This window comes from Euphorbia lathyris, chromosome 7 (genome assembly GCF_963576675.1).
Source record: "Euphorbia lathyris chromosome 7, ddEupLath1.1, whole genome shotgun sequence".
Taxonomy (NCBI): Eukaryota; Viridiplantae; Streptophyta; class Magnoliopsida; order Malpighiales; family Euphorbiaceae; genus Euphorbia; species Euphorbia lathyris.
The window spans coordinates 21,677,771-21,695,916 of record NC_088916.1 but is presented as its reverse complement, the minus strand read 5'-3'; the positions used below and the strand labels follow the sequence as shown (position 1 = coordinate 21,695,916).

The window sequence follows — 18,146 nt, the reverse complement described above, 5'->3', positions numbered from 1 at the left end:
AATTGGAAAAAAATTCCACTCACGTTATGAACACTAAATTTTGAAAATCCAATTTGATTCAGAAATGTTGACAAAGAAAAAAATTAAAAATAATCTAATTTATTTAATTTTGTGAATGTCAAAGCAAGACAGCAAAGATCTAAGAATATGGACAAAAAAACCAAAACTGATTGTTCACATTTGGTGTCCTTTTTAGTAATATATTAAGACCTCAACTCCTACCCTTTTTCTGCATATTCTAGATTCTCCTATCATGGAAATACCCCACGACTCCCCCCATCTCATTATACCCTTTCTCATCCTCATTTTCTCCTTCCTCTTTCTCATTTCAAAATTCACCGGAAAAAAGAAACCCGGAGCCCCATTAGCCGGAGGTTCATGGCCTCTAATCGGCCATCTCCACCTCCTCGGAGGTCCAAAACCACCGCACATAGTACTAGGCGAAATGGCCGACAAACACGGCCCAATTTTCACCATCAAAATGGGGATCCGTCGCGCTTTAGTCGTCAACAACTCGGAGATAGCCAAAGAGTGCTTAACCACACACGACAAAACCTTCGCGAACCGCCCATACACTCTCGCAATGGACCTTTTAGGTTACGATCGATCCATGTTTGGCTTCAGCCCTTACGGAAACTACTGGCGCCAAATCCGGAAGCTCGCGACGGTCGAGCTGCTATCTAACCACCGTCTCGAGATGTTCAAACATGTCCGGGAATCGGAGGTCCGGGCAGCTTTACAAGAGCTGTATAAATTGGGGGGAGTGAATAAATTGGTGGAGATGAAGAAATTGGTTGGAGATATAACGTTGAATGTGATATCTAGAATAGTTGTGGGGAAATCTGGTGGATATGGGAAAGATGAGGGATGGAAAGAAGCGTTGAGGGATTTTTTTGATTTGTCAGGGAGGTTTGTGGCTGCCGATGGACTGCCGTTTTTGCGGTGGTTGGATATCGGTGGATATGAGAAAAAGATGAAGAAGACGGCGAAAGAACTTGATGTTGTGATGATGGAGTGGATTAAGGAACATAAACAGAAAAGAGCTTCTGGTGTTAATAAAGGGGAAGCAGATTTCATAGATGTGATGCTTGATGTTCTTGATGGAAATCAAACTTTTGATCGAGATTCTGATACTGTCAACAAAGCTACATGTCTGGTACGTAATTAATTTTCTTTTGAAGTAAACACTGTGTTAAGGCTGAGCATAAATCCTAGAGATTGTTGAAAAAAGATCCTTCGAAATAAAAAGATTTAAAATTAAACCGAAGATATCGTTACAATAGATTTTCTTTAATTAAACTTTTAATTTTAAGATAAATAATTTATTAGTTTTTATTTTTTTAGATAACATATTGAAAAACAAATTATAAGGTTTCTATCTTTTTTTCAATATTAACTCATTAATAAATTTTTTTTTGTTAGATTTATAACCGAATATGCCTAATTTTTTAGGATAGACATAATATGATACAAAATGACCATGTTACTTTATTATTTTTTATTTATATATTTATATTAAATACTCCCTCCATTCCATTATATAAGTCATTCTAGGATATTTCACACAAATTAAGAAATATATTGGTTAACTAAAAAAAATTCTCTCTCATGTCACTATTGGATAATAAGCATTGGAATATTAAAAAACACATGTACCAATACAAAAAATAATTCTCTCTCATGTCACTATTGGGCAATAAGTATTGGAATCCTAGAATGACTTATATTTAGGGAAAAAACTAATTTGCTAGAATGACCTATATAATGGAATGGAGGGAGTATAACGGTTAAAATCCTAAAAAAAAATAAAGAGGACCAAATGGTTAATATTGATAAAAGATAAAAAAATCTTATAATATGTTTTTCAAAATTAGAAAACTAAATAATATATTAGGTAAAAAAAATGATAATAATAAACTATTTACTCAATAATTTTATATCAAAATCCTTTTCATGGAAATGATTTATAATAAATGTGAAAGAAAGGAGGTTGAATGAAAGTTATTGATTTGAATTTCTTATGACATAATTGATTGCATGCTTTTAAGAAGTGATTTTGTTTTTATGACATGAATGAATCTCAAATGCATGATTGGATTGTGGTTGTTGTATGTGATAAGGAATTAATTAGTTTTTTAAGTTATGTGGGCAGCATGGGGGAAGATGGGGGAAGATCCAGTGGTATCTAACCCCATGTGTGTCAATAATGTTTCATGACAAAAATAGAAAATTTCTTTTGTTAAATAAATTATTTTTTTTTGGTAGGATTTGTTAAATAAATTATTAGTATGCAAGTTCAATTTATTTATTTTCAAAAATATAATATAAATTTTTTAAGTTTTCAAAAAATTAACTATTTAATCTATTCATTTAAGGCATGTCCTGGTATTTTACGGACTCTAGTCAAAATAAAAGATAAAGAGTTTCTAATATTAAAAAAAAATTATTTAAAAGTTTAAAATAGAAATTTAGTAAAAATTTTGGTCCATTTTATGCGTAAAATATCACATTATTTAGTCTGATTTTAAGCCTGAATGAATATTATAACTATATTTATAATAAATAAAAATTACTATATATATTAATTAAAAAATGGACCATTTTTTGTCATGAAACTTGGACAGCCGCACTCCTAACCTATACTCAGTTTTGTCTCCATCTACAATTTTGATATATAATAATTGAATTTTAGGATAATATTTTATTATGCTATGAGTTTATTATGAAAATATTACAGTAGTTAGAGCATCTCCAAGAGACTCTTAGTGCACTCTCTAAAAATAATATCAATAATTGACTCTTAGTGATTTAAGAGTGACTAAGATATATCATCTCCAATAATACTCTCTATATGCACTCCTTAACCTCAATAATAAATTATTAATAAAAAATGAAGTTAGGAGACACTAAGAGGTGGAGAGAGGCTCTCTATTAATAGAAAGGATGAAGAGACTCTTAGTGATTTGAGGAGCCACTAGGACACTGTTGGAGATGATTTTTAACTCTCCATCCTCAAATTTTAACTTAAGAGCCAAATTAAGAAGCTGTTAGAAATGCTTTTAGTCTCTCTATTTCTAAAAGCATGTTATAAAATTTGTTAGTTTTAACACGACATAAAATAAATATTAGATGAAAAATAGATTTATATTATTCCAAATAAAATATTATATTATTATAAATTTATTTACTTATTTTTAATTATAAATAAACTAAATAATAATATAATTTATTACTAATATTACTTTTCATACTTGTTTAAGAAAAAGAAATTGATTAATACTATTTTGGTATGTTATATATATATTTTGAAGTTAGACCTGAGTAATAGTTAACAATTAAATATGTTACATTAGCAAAATCAACAAGTCAATATATCACGTCTAACAAATAAAACTTCTAAATTAACGAAATTTAACACAATGTTTTTTAATTCACTATACAAAATACATAGTCTTAGAAACAAATATCACATTTATCTACTTGCAGGAATATAAATCCACATTGTTTTCTTCAATATATTTTTTCTATATTAAGTGTACTTGGTGGAAATATAATTGAACTCACACATATTGTATTATAGACTCTAATCCTAGCGGCTTCGGACACAACAACAGTCACTTTGATATGGGCTCTCTCTTTGTTAGTCAATAATCCCAATGTGTTAAAGAAAGCCCAAGATGAGTTAGACATCCACGTTGGTAGAGAAAGACAAGTGGTTGAATCTGATATTAGTAACTTGGTCTACCTTCAAGCCATCATCAAGGAAACATTTCGTTTATATCCGGCTGGACCACTTTCAATCCCACATGAATCAACTGAGGATTGCACAGTGGCCAATTACTATATTCCAACAGGCACAATGCTTTACCTAAATCTTTGGAAGATTCACCATGACCCACAAGTTTGGAACGATCCTTTCAAGTTTGATCCTGAAAGATTCTTTACCACTCACAAAGATTATGATGTTAGGGGACAACATTTTGACCTTATACCCTTTAGTAGTGGAAGAAGAATGTGTCCCGGTGTTTCTTTTGCTATGCAAGTTTTACATCTAATACTTGCTTCTTTACTACATGCCTTTGATTTCTCAACCCCGACCGGTGAAGCAGTTGATATGACTGAAAGCATTGGATTAACTAATCCTAGAGCTACACCTCTTCAACTTGTTGTCAATCCACGTCTGCATTCTTATCTCTATAAATAAATTGGCATATATATTTATGTATATTAGTTGATATATCATTATTAATGTGGAGTTGTTGATTTCAATATTATGGGAATAAGATATGTTTGTTGCAGTATAACATAGTATTTATAAGATTTGGTTATATTTGATTATATTTCTGATTTTAGGGTAGTTTTATACGCTTTCCGGGAGTTTGACTCTCGGAATGATGTGTTTGGGATTTAAAGTTCAGACGCTTTAGTAAATTTTGTTAGATATGTTAAGTAAATATTATGTATTTATTGCATTTACTATATTTAGCATAATTATAGGATTCAGTGTATGTATAAATACCCCACATTATTAATCAGAATACCAAGGGATTCATATTCCATCATGGTATCAGAAGCTATTTTTTAAGAAACCCTAATCCCCACGATCATGCCTTCTTCTTTTCTTCTATTCCAGCCGACCTCTTCTTCCTCACCTCTGCTTCGTCTCTCTTTCTCTGCCTTTTACTTTCAATATGACAGACAAAACAGCCTCCCCTACCCCTCACCCAGCCCTTACTATCTCCAATATTTCTACCTTCATCAAAGACCCTCTGGAATCTACCACAAGCCAATATACAACATGGTCCGAACTCTTCAAAATTCATGCTACCGCTTTTCAGGTTCTCGATCATATTATTCCCTCAACCGATGACAAATCGGAATCTTCTTCTTCGGTTATGCAAACACAGGACCCGGCCTTATGGGCTCGGATTGACACCATTGTTAAACAATGGATTTATAGCACTATATCCCGGAGTTTGCTCAACAATATTCTTATTCCCAACGCCACCGCTGCTCAAGCTTGGACCCGATTGGAGGAGCTTTTTCATGATAACAAAAATTCTCGGGCCCTGTATCTCGAACAAGAGTTCTCCAATGTGAAGATGGAGACGTTTTCTGATGTGACCTCGTATTGCCAACATTTAAAATCACTTTCCGATCAATTGGCAAATGTTGGATCCCCGGTTTCCAATGATCGCCTCGTGTTACAATTAATTTCGGGGCTAACCGATGCATATGATAATGTTGGAACTCAGATTCGTCATCTTGAGCCTCTGCCACAGTTTAATAAAGCAAGATCAATGCTTACCCTAGAAGAATCTGCCCGCAATAAGAAAACGGCGAACCAAACCGACGCCGCTGCTCTTACCGTCGCCAGCAGCCCCCCAAATGCAAGTAATTCTCCTCCGGCGACTCCTTATCGTCCGGCGTATCAGCGGCAGACTGGCGGGTAGACCTAGGCATGGGTCGGGCTGGGCCGGGCTCGGGCCGGGCCTGTCGGGCTTTTCATAAAGCCTGCTGAGCCCAAGCCCAGCCCAGCCCACAGGAAATTTATCGGGCTCGGGCTGGGCTCGGGCCTGAGATACGAATCCCAAGCCCGCCCGTCCAAGCCCATCTGTATATTTAAAAAATATATATAATTAAATTTAAAATATCACACCAAAAAAAAAGAATCCATACAACACAATACTTAATAAGTTTGGAAAAAATCTAATAAACTAATTGTCTGTCGAAACATCAAATCCAAAATAAATTTCTAACATAACAATAAAAAATAGATATCTATAAATCAAAAGCACCGATATCACTTTCGGAATCATTGTCGGTTTCTTCATAATCTTCACCGGAACTACCCGAATCATCACGTCCGAACAAACTATGCAACAAATAAACCAAAATCATGAAAAAAACACAGTGAAATTACCGAAATTAACACTAACAGGGCCGAGGATTAGAGAGAAAATGGGAGTGAGAAGAAAGACGGAGAAGGAGATAGTCGAGAAAACAAACCTGCTTCTGAAGGACTACGGTGGACAACGGCAGTGAAGGGCGGAGGTGTGAGTGTGAAGGACGGTAGGCTGCGGCAAAATCATGAAAAAAACACAGTGAAATTACCGAAATTAACAGGGCCGAGGATTAGAGAGAAAACAGGAGTGAGAGAAAAAAGAGGGAGAAGGAGATAGTCGAGAAAACAAACCTGCTTCTGAAGGACAACGGCGGTGAAGGGCGGCGATGAAGGACGGCGGTGTGAGTGTGAAGGACGGTAGGTTGCGGCTCTCTTTTCTTCTCTGCTGAAGTGGGAAGGACGGCGATAGATGAGGTAGGTTAATAAGAAATAGAATTCTTTCTTCGCTGGAGGGAATAGATTAGGTTAAGAAATAGAATTTTGATTTTTTTTATATAATTATAATATAAATTTATAATAAAACATTAATAATAATAATAATATTTATATAATTAATAATTATATAAAAACAATATATATTGTATCGGGCCGGGCCGGGCCAGCCCGATGTAATATATGCAAAGCCCAAGCTCGTCCATTTTTTAACGGGCTTATACGGGCTTGGGCCGGGCCGGGCCTGCATATATTTTTATGTGTCCAGGCCCGGCTAAATGGGCCCGGGCCGGACGGGCGGGCTCGCCGGCCCATGCCCAGGTCTACTGGCGGGTACCGCGGCGGACGCTACGGTGGCTGGAACTCTCGTGGCAGATTCCACCGTGGTGGCGGACGCAGCTCCAATCGCCCCTGGCAGAATCCTTCTTCTTGGCAGCCAAGCTATCCCCAATGGACTTACCCTCAATGGGCCTCCACACCTCAATGGGCCACTCCACCATGTCCCTATCCTGTTTGGCAGCAGCCTCGCCCATCAGCAGTCCCTCAAGCCCAACATCTTCCCATAGCTGCATCTCCACAATCTGGGCTGCTGGGCCCGCGCCCTCAACAGGCCCATCTGGGCTATGAGTATTCTCCAACAAATATTGAGCAGGCAATGCATACTTTGGCGATTCACCCACCTTCGGAGTCGTGGCATATGGACACCGGAGCTACGTCACACATGACGGCGGATGGAGGTAAACTCACATCTTATTTTAATAAGAGTAAAAATACCAGTATAATTGTCGGTAGTGGTCATTCTATTCCTGTTGTTGGCTCAGGTAATGCATGTTTAAACCCTAGCTCCAAACCTTTACATTTAACCAATGTCTTGCATGCACCCAAATTGATTAAAAACCTCGTTTCAGTCCGCAAATTTACCATTGATAATAATGTGTCTATTGAGTTTGATCCTTATGGTTTTTCTGTGAAGGAATTGCACACGGGGAGGCCTATCATGAGATGTAATAGTGCTAGTGACCTTTATCCTGTCTCGTCGACTTCATCACCACCTTTATCTTTTGCTTTGTCTGCTTTATCTAGTAGTATTTGGCACAATCGTTTGGGTCATCCAGGGGATAATGTTTTGCGAACCCTGAGAACAAATCATTTAATTTCTTGTAATACTTCATTGGATGATTCTATTTGTCATTCTTGTGTCTCTGGAAAACTAGTTAAACTTCCTTTTTATGCTTCTACTAATGTCTCAAGTATGCCTTTTGATATTGTGCACAGTGATGTTTGGACGTCTCCTACTTTAAGTTCTAGTGGTCATAAATATTATGTGATTTTTCTTGATCATTACACCAATTTCTTATGGACATTTGCTCTTGCACAAAAATCTCAAGTATATTCAGTATTTCTGTCTTTTCGTAATTATGTGCGTACTCAATTTGAAAAGGACATAAAAACATTCCAATGTGATAATGGTGGTGAATATAATAACTCTCAATTTCATGAGTTTTGCAATTTACATGGTATGCAATTTCGATTCTCTTGTCCTTATACTTCTCAAATGGCAAAGCGGAACGCACAATTCGTACAATCAATAATGTTATGCGCACACTTCTCACACACACATCTCTTCCACATATTTTTTGGCACCATGCTCTTTCTCATACTACGTATCTTCTCAATATTCTTCCTCACAAAGTTCTTGGTTTTCGTTCCCCCACTCAAGTCCTCTATCACCGTCAACCTACATATTCTCATCTCCGTACTTTTGGTTGTCTATGTTTTCCGCTAATTCCCTCTACTTCTCGCAATAAGTTGCAAGCTCGTTCTTCTCCTTGCGTCTTCTTAGGATTTCCGTCTAATCATCGCGGGTACAAGTGCTATGACATCTCAACAAAGCAGATTATTCTCTGCAGGCACGTTATTTTCGATGAACACACTTTTCCCTTTCAACAACCTAGCCCACCACCTGCTCTCTCTACTACATCCGACACCTCTTCTCTTTTACCCTCTTCTTTTATTTCCCCATCAGCCCAACCGAATCCCCTCCACAGGCCCATCACACCGCCTCAAGCCCAGCCCGTCTCGCCCCCTCACTTCCCCCAGCTTCCACGCAGCCCGCCCACCTCTCCCAGCCCAGGCCCAACTACTCCAGCCCCCCCATAACCATACCCATCTCACATCACAGGCCCAACACGCCTGGCCCCCATCCAGCTTCTACCCCGCCAAATCCATCTCCTCTGAACCAGCCCAATCCCCTTGTCTCACCAGCTACCGTCACCACAGGCCCACTAGCAGCCCCACCTACTCATGGTATGTGGACTCGAGCCCAGGACGGTATTTTTAAACCAATCCGCAAGTTAAATCTTCATACTTCCACCACTATTTCCCCTCTTCCTTCTAACCCCTCCCTTGCATTGCGTGATCCAAATTGGAGGAATGCCATGACCGATGAATATAATGCTCTTATTCAAAATAAGACGTGGGTCCTTGTACCCCGTCCGGTTAATGCTAATATTTTGCGTAGTTGGTGGATTTTCAGGCACAAACTCAATGCGGATGGCTCTTTCGAGCACTATAAGGCACGGTTAGTTGGCAATGGAGCAAATCAATTGGTAGGGGTTGACTGCGGGGAAACTTTCAGTCCTGTTGTCAAACCCGCTACTATTCGCGCAGTTCTGAGTATTGCTCTTTCCAAGAATTGGGGTCTTCATCAACTCGACGTCAAAAATGCCTTTCTCCATGGTGATCTTCATGAGACTGTTTACATGCATCAGCCTTTGGGATTTCGGGATCCTGCTAGACCAGATTATGTGTGTTTGCTCAAGAAATCTCTCTATGGTCTCAAACAGGCCCCTCGAGCTTAGTATCAACGGTTTGCAACCTTTCTCTCTACTTTGGGTTTTGCTCATAGTATGTCTGATCACTCTCTTTTTGTCTTTCACAAAGGCACGGAGATTGCCTATTTGCTTCTTTATGTTGATGATATTGTTTTGACTGCCTCATCCGGTGAACTGCGCTCCTCCATCATAGCTAAGCTGAGTCCTGAATTTGCAATGAAAGATTTGGGACCATTGAACTACTTCCTGGGGATATCTGTTACTCGATCACCAGGCTCTCTCTTTCTCTCTCAAAGGAAATACGCTTCAGAAATTATTGCGAAAACTGGTCTGAGCTCTTCCAATTATTGTACCACTCCAGTCGACACCAAACAGAAGCTCAGTATCTCTTCAGGCTCTTCCTATCATGATCCTTCTGAATACCGAAGCCTTACGGGTGCCTTGTAGTACTTGACGCTTACTCGACCGGATATATCATATGCGGTTCAGCAAGTCTGTTTATTCATGCATGATCCGAAAACACAGCACATGGCAGCTATCAAGCGAATTCTTCGGTATATCAAGGGCACATTGGATCTCGGTCTCACTCTTACTTCATCAACTCTTGGCTCATTAGTCTCTTACACTGACGCTGATTGGGGAGGATGTCCGGATACTCGACGCTCCACCTTTGGTTATTGTGTTTTTCTAGGTGACAACCTCATCTCCTGGTCAGCTAAGAGACAACCTACCCTGTCCCGCTCAAGTGCCGAAGCCGAATATAGGGGAGTAGCCAATGTTGTCTCAGAAACTTGTTGGATTCGAAATCTTCTTCTTGAGCTTCACTGTCCCATTCGGAAGTCTACATTGGTATATTGTGATAATATAAGTGCCGTTTATTTGTCCGGGAATCCAGTTCAGCACCGGAGGACCAAACACATCGAAATGGATATACATTTTGTACGCGAAAAGGTCGCCAAAGGCGAGGTTCGAGTCCTTCATATTCCTTCTCGACACCAACTTGCAGACATCTTCACCAAAGGTCTTCCTCAAGTATTGTTTGATGATTTCCGGGCTAGTCTCAACGTCCGTCCTCCTCCCGTTTCGACTACGGGGGTGTGTTAGATATGTTAAGTAAATATTATGTATTTATTGCATTTACTATATTTAGCATAATTATAGGATTCAATGTATGTATAAATACCCCACATTATTAATCAGAATACCAAGGGATTCATATTCCATCATTTAAAGTGTCTGAGCTCTAAGTCCTAGACATTATTTTTAGTTTACCGAAAAAATTGTCTGAGACTTTATGTCCATATCACATCCCGATCCTAGGTAGTTCGAAGTATAACTAATTTATTTTTTTCATGGCTCTTTAATCACCAATCAATCTCAAAATTCCAAACCCTTTGTTCCACTACAAAAAAAAAAGGTTTTTAGCGACGGTTTTTTTGCCCTGTACCGACGGTTTAAACTGTCGCTATATTGTTTACCGACGGTTTTTGTAAGTGTCGCAAAAGTGTTGTAATTGCCACTGTTGCTACATTACCGACGGTTTTTCACATGCGTCGGGGTAAGGTTTTTTTGTAGCGACACTTTTCTAAATGCGGTTTAAACCGCCGCTACAAGTGATTTTCGAACATTAAAAGAAATAGATTACTGACGGAATATTTGTCGGTAATTCGTCGGTAATGCAAAACTTACTAATTTTACCGACGGAAGATTTCTGTCGGTAATTATTTTTATGAATGATTTGCTGCTGTACATTTTTTATGGACAAAAATAAATTTCTGATCAACGATAAAAAAAAATATGATTTTCGAGAATATATTTCAATACATTGCCACTAGTAGCAAACATAACCGTATATTGCCATTCAACAATCAATTCAAGTACAATCAACAATTATGCACTCGTCTTGACATTAATATTGTCAAAATTTAGAACTAAAAGTAAGAACCACACATGACTAATCAGAAATACATGTTAAAAAATGCTATTAGAAAACAACCATAGTTTGTTTGTTTAAGAGAGTGGACTGCTCCAGAGCATTGTCTAGAGAATTTTTCATCGCATATAGAGGCCTTCTCTGTTTTAACCGGGAAAAAAACCATCATTAGACTAAACCCAATTATGGATCAAAATTGAAAGAAGAAAAAAGAAAATTGAGAAGAAATTACTTGAGAGACTTCAACGTCCTTGTGCCATATGATTTCGTCAATAATATGGTATAGTTCAAAATGCAATTGAGTACAGTTGAGCATGAACCAACCTATCCCCGGTCCATTTGTGGAAGTACTGCAGACACTTTTAACAATATCTTTAGGCTCTCTCAAGACATGTATGAGAATTCACCAACTGGATCAAACACTTAAACAAGCATATATTAGTAAATAAAAAATAGACAAATTAAATGTTTGATAAAGCAGAAAAATCAAATATGAACCATGGATCTATTACTCATTTCATGAATAGGATCAGCAGACACTTTTAACAATATCTTTAGGCTCTATCAAGACATTTATGAGATAAAATAACAACCATTATTAGTTACACCAAATAGGCTGAACTAAATATATAAGTTTAACATCCTCCTGCAACAAATATATCAAGTCAGATAGGCTGAACCAAATAAAAATTGTTTGACAGTCAAATTTCAAATTGGGCTTATAATATATAAGTTTACCATGTCACCATAAACAATTTAATTGGGCTTGCTTTTTATCCTTAGTGTCAAGTTTGCTGCAAAAGAAAGTGCAGGTAATAAACTGATTTAAAGAGATATAAAAGGAAATTGAACCTATTTTGAAGAAAATTTACTAAAAACTCAATCAAAATAAGAGAGATGTTATTAAATAGAACCAATTCTTAGAACATGAGAAAATTTCTAATGTTTGGCAAATATGTACTACATAAACAAATCAATCTAATAGCTTGAAAATGATGTTTAAGAAACAGACCCATTTCAATATGATTTGAATAACTTGGAATATGAATTAATTCATAATATGCACTATAACTTCAAAATGGGTATAAGGCATGTTAGTCACATATAAACTTTAAGATGTTCAAAACAGTTTGCATTACAAAAGTTCCACTTTCCTCAACAGAATCAAAAGATGATCCACAAAGAATATAGCCCATCAAATAATTAGGAGCAGCTGAGTGGTTCCAGTTATATATTAATAGAACCAATATTCTTTCAAATGAACTGCCTATCGAAGAATCACTTCCAACAAGGAACAACGATCATAAACATGTCACAAATTGGGTGTCCAAGTATACAATAGTATAATAAAGTAGGAAGAATTTTGAAGGCTATTGGTCTCATACTTCACTTACCTGACTCATATAGTCATTAACTTCTCTTTCAATCCCATCAAAAAAATGGGAGTTATTCACACTTAGCTCAGAGCTAGCATTGCTGCTTGTTGCAAGAGGAGAATCCAAAGCACTATTTGACTAGCTTTTTTTTTGTAGATCCTCCTGACCTCGCACTATCCACTTGCCTCCTCTGGTATGCTGGTAAGTGGCCTTAGCTTACCCGAATCTGTGATATCCTCAATTTGATGTTTGGACTATAACTCAATGTAAGCCCTTTATATAGGTAACTTGTCTGATTGAATAATGTTGAAATAATAATAATAATAATAATAATAAAGGTATATATGCACCTGCAAACAAAATAAAGGTGTATATGCACATTATAATTAATTTTAATGGGGCGTAGTTTGAATGAGGATTCTTGAAGTGGACTTAATACCAAACTACAGATAGCATAGTGTTGGAAATGCAAAACAAATTTTATTTTCTTATTTCAACTCACATATTAAGTTTCCATGTCCTGAGTTGAAATACAAGAGAATTTTTCACTTACCTCCAACTCACAGATTAAGTTTCCATGTGTTGTCTCCCATTCTTTGATTGTCTGGACCTGCAAATATTAAAAAAAAATAAAAATACTACTAGGCAATAAGAATAACTAAAAGATAGCTGACATTTAACAGTTTTTAATTTAGTTTACAAGCAAAAGATAGTAATTTGGACCAATCCACTTCAAATCTAGAACTTAAACCCAAAGAAAATTTCAAATCTAGAACTTAAACCCAAAGAAAAGTAATCAGTCAAGGTTAAGTAGGGAAATCGATCTACAATAGAAGAAGAAAAAACAGAACCCTAGAAAGGGAAGAAAACAAACCAAATTGAAACAGTAATTGAAAAAGAGAAAAAGGAAAAGTTACATAGAGATTCAGGCTTACATTGATCTAGGTTCCATGAGGAGAGAATAAATAACCCAAACAATCCATAGTTTGAAACCACCAAACACTGCGAAGAATCCATAAATCAACACTGCAGAAGTTAGATCTAGAGATAGTTTCCGGTGACCAAATGAACCGGTAGGAGAACTACAAGAACAAGAACTTTGATAAGGGGTTTACACAGGAATTCAAGCACAAGAACTACAAGAACTCACAAACAACTGATAATATTTAACACTTCACTACAAACGTTTTGAAAGAACCAATAATGTACAGAATTCAAATAAATCTACATTAGTACTTAAAACTAAGGAGCGCGCACAATCTTCCCTGAAACACAATGAAACAATAAGGACAATAAAACCAACAGCCACCATATTATACATGTACAATCAAAAACATTATAACCAGTCAAACGGAAACGTAAAAAGTAAGTTTCCATAAGTACAAATTTGAAGAGCTTTTAATAAAACGCATTAGAAGACTCACCCCCCAAAAGCCTCTCCAATACACTATAAGCACCCCTCTTGGACTTTTCCTATGAAAGTCAAAAGCAAATATTACATATTAGCTAATACCAATGCAAATAGCAAAAATCTAATTATAAGACCAAGCTACTTTCACCAATATAACCTAAGTAAAAGAAACAACCTGAACTACCAACTCTTCTTTTGGCTATTTCAAATTACTACAGAAAAAGTCTCTTACCATTACGATTTATGGGTTCGACCACAACAGACATGTTGCCTTTGAAGGGAATCTGTGTAATCCTATAACTAGACAATAAAATTCATCTCAGTTCTCTTCATGTGTTGATTGTACAATTCATCCATATGCTCCATAATAATCATTAACCAAACAACATAAGATATCATAGTTGTAGTGCTCAAATTAATCATTAACTTAAACAATAACTTGTATTGGCAAGATAATACTGAATAGAGAAAATTATCTAGTAAGGACGAACCTGAAGCTTGGTGATGATGTTAGATTTGTGAGGAAAGAGAGGAGGCAGAGGATTCCATTGCCTACAAAGGGAGGGAGATGACCATAGGCGATGAAAAACGATGGTATCCTGCCATTTGGAAGAGGCGTGAACAAAATCGAATCTAGGGTTAAGAAGAACCCTGTTTGGCTTGAGAAGAGGGAAAGGCGGGGATGAAGAGAGACTGAAGGCAGCAGCGGTCTGCATCTTCAAGATCCAAACACAGAGAGAGAGATTGGAGTGGAAGAAGTTCTAGAGAAAAAAAATTGTTTAGCAGGAGAATTTGGATCGAGAAAAAAAATGATCTAGGTTAAAAGCGAACTTCATGGAATCAGTGAATTCTATGTGTTTTTCTTTTTTTGGGGGGAAATTTACATGGAAATTCAACTTTTAAAAATTATTTGTAAAAATTATTTGTAACTTTGTCACTTAAAATTATGAATTATATCAAGTGGGTAGTTGGCAATTTTCCACTACAATTTCATCAACTAAAGCAGTTATAAAATTTGACATTTATCAAATAAAAACTTATACTTTTAATATTATATTAATTAAATTATCAATATTGACTAAATAATAAATATCATTATATATATAAATTTCATGTAAAATACCCTTTTTTTTGCTATGGGTTAAAGTGGGTTGATCCAGACTTCAATGGGCTTTCACAAGTTAAATCCAATTTAAGCCCATGAGACAGTTTTTCAAAATGTTCCTATAAAAGTGTTGGTAAAGCCTATTATTTTTGTAGTGTTTTAATATAAAGTCTCTGTTTCTATCACCAACTTCATTGGTATAATGAGTTTATATACTTACTAACCTGATTTTGTAATACAATCGTAACACTTTCATGAATCTTTCTAATTTATTTTAGCTACTTGGTTTGGATTTGATAATAACCATTATCAAGCTTTCTATACATCTCAAATGTAATTTCTTAATTTTTATTTAAATTGGGTATCAAACCTCGTAGTTCTATTCAATTTTAAAGAAAATATTTATCTATCTACACTTACATCGTTATAATTTACTCATAATTTAATAACTCAAAATAATCTAATTCAATTTTGTTTTCCTTGTTAATTTATTTACAATTACTTATTTTAACTAAACTCTAGAATATAAATGAACTTTTAGAAATATATATTGTCATTATTCACAGACACAAAGTTGAATACCCAAAACTCAAAATAGTAAATTTATAATATACCCAAAACAATTAATATGTATATTTTACCAAAATCGGCAACATGAAATCATAAGCTTACAAAATCATTTTATCAAATCAAACCATAATTAAGTACAGATTTCATTACTGATTGCAAAAGGAATGCATAAGAAGATTGGTAATGGATCAGCAACGAGAATTTGAGGAGAAGCGTGGCTAGCGGATACTCTCAACCCGCAAATTACTAGTCCACCTAATGATAATATGCCAACTGGTTATGTATCTGATCTTTTGCAGGTTACAGGTCAATGGAATCGACAGCTGATAGGCGTGTTATTCAACCAAAGAGATCAAAAGCTGATCCTTTCCATTCCTAGGAGAGTTTTGGGGCCCTGATCGATCGGGCCAATACACTGTGAAATCGGTCTACCGAATGCTTATGAAGTGTAATCCAACCGATCTGGCATCTGATAGTGGGAAATGGCGTTCTATATGGAGTTGGCAAACGACACCAAAAATCAAAAATCTGTTATGGCGGATAACTCCTGGATGCTTACCCGTAATGACCAACCTAAGGGATCGACACAGTAGCCTATCGCCGCTCTGTCCTAGATGTGGAAATATGACTGGGGATGAAAATCATGCTTTCATCCAATGCCCCTATGCATCAAAGGTTTGGACAAACTTCTTTAGGGATGATAGAATGAGCATGATTTCAATATTCACTGACTGGTTAGTAAATTTACCTTCTGCTATGGATATGAAACTTAGATGTAGCATCTCCTTTGTTGTGTGGTGGATTTGGAAATCCAGGAATAATTGGGTTTGGAATAAATTGAGCTCAACACCGGAAGAGCTGGTTCGAATTGCCGAGGTAGAAAGTTTGGAATGGCAGGCTGCAATGGTTTTGCGCAATAAGGAGGGTACTCAAAAGGATATTCAGGCCATCGCTTGGGTTCGACCGGTGGAAGGATCTTTCGTATGTAACATTGATGCTGGAATATTTCATGGCAGTGGGTACTGTTCTTACGGTTTTATTATTCGTGATCATCAAGGATCTTGTGTCTTTGCCTGTCACGGAGCTCTTGACGGTTTCTTCGAACCTGAGTTGGCGGAGGCAATAGCAGTTAAGGAGGCTCTATCATGGTTAAAAGGGAGTGGGCTCAAGAACGTTGAGCTGAGATCGGACTGTTTAGTTGTAGTACAGGCAATTAATAACGGCCTTCAGGCCAATTCATATTTTTCTGATACTATAGGTGATTGTATTCATTTGATTCATGGGCTAGACGACGCGTCTATCTCGTTAGTTAAACGTTCAGGGAACTGTGCAACTCATAGTCTTGATAGAGTGGTCAGTTCTTCGTCTGTTCGTGGGGAGTGGCATTGCACTCCTCCTTTTTTGTACCCTATTCTTTTAGCTGATATCAGCCAATAAAGTATTTTTTTAGTAAAAAAAAGTACAGATTTCATTAAATAAGCATTTTATAAAAATAAGTCATAATCAATAGTTAAAATCACTGTGTGGTTTTCCCATTCACATAACAGAATATATATAACAGATCTATTTTCGCGTCGTTTGAATGTTTTTCGTGACACTATATTAAAATCTGTCTCTGAAAGATTAAGTATAAACAACTTCAAATCACATGTGACGTTACGATGACACACGTTTGTCATCTCCAAAAAAACGCGATTTTTAATTGAAAAGATACTTCATCATCATATGACACTTGTTATATATGATTGTCATGGTTGTCTGAAAAAAAAGCGACAAACGAAACAAGTTATGCGACGACCAAAAATCTATCTTAAATTTAACGTGTTCAAACCTTTGGCTAACATTTCAGCTCATATATAATGCAAAACCTACAAAGTTAATTAAACTTCTTTGAGCTCATAAGCTTGATATGCTTCTACATGCAAGCTCTCCCATTCCTCTTATTGGCTAACTCCATAGAAGTTTCTACATTCAAACCTCTGTTTCTGAAATCAAAATATTGAACTGGTAAGCTCTATTTGATTCTCTTCCTCGATGTATTAGAGTTTTATTGTTCCTCAATCTACCTTTTTTCTGATCGAACCCGTAATATTAATCAGATTTACTCTTGCGGTAGTTGTTCAACTGCTCGAATAAGGATGTATTATGACTTACCCATGGTTGAGTGTTTCTCTTAGTTACTAACATATAGTATAAAAACAGGAAAGAAATAAAAAATAATCCTCTTCCTATGCGTAACATAATTACCTAGGAGGTGCAAACACATGAATGAAAATCTCTTGTAATATGAAAAATTCTATCATATGCAAGACATATAAGGACACCATTATATTCTGTTTTTTCAATTGAAAATATCAGTTGGTGGTAAATGAAAAATAAGCTATGAAGCACCGACTCAGGTAAGAATATGGGTGCGGGTGCTGCAAACGGAATTTAAAAAAAAAATATAAAACACGAGTGCAGCATGATAGGTTAAATTTTTATATAATTAATTATATATTTCATATCAAAATATATAGAAAACATAAAAAAAACATAATAAATCACATTTCTTTTTATATACCATAAAAAACAAGGTAA

General features: G+C 36.2%; 1 protein-coding gene across 1 annotated transcript; it reads left to right on the top strand.

Moving 5' to 3' along the window:
- Nucleotides 1-228: 228 nt before the first annotated feature.
- LOC136235476 (cytochrome P450 CYP82D47-like) lies at nucleotides 229-4,338 on the top strand. The gene is made up of 2 exons (XM_066025171.1): nucleotides 229-1,156; nucleotides 3,581-4,338. Exons 1-2 carry the CDS (start codon nucleotides 254-256, stop codon nucleotides 4,202-4,204), a joined length of 1,527 nt encoding a protein of 508 aa, XP_065881243.1. The 5' UTR covers nucleotides 229-253; the 3' UTR covers nucleotides 4,205-4,338.
- The last annotated feature ends 13,808 nt before the right edge of the window (nucleotides 4,339-18,146 follow it).

Bases quoted from the DNA above. Each gene is read 5' to 3' on its own strand.
- LOC136235476 (XM_066025171.1), top strand. From the start codon at position 254: ATGGAAATACCCCACGACTCCCCCCATCTCATTATACCCTTTCTCATC. The intron at 1,157-3,580 runs GTACGTAATTAA...ATTGTATTATAG, and splicing joins TCAACAAAGCTACATGTCTG to ACTCTAATCCTAGCGGCTTC.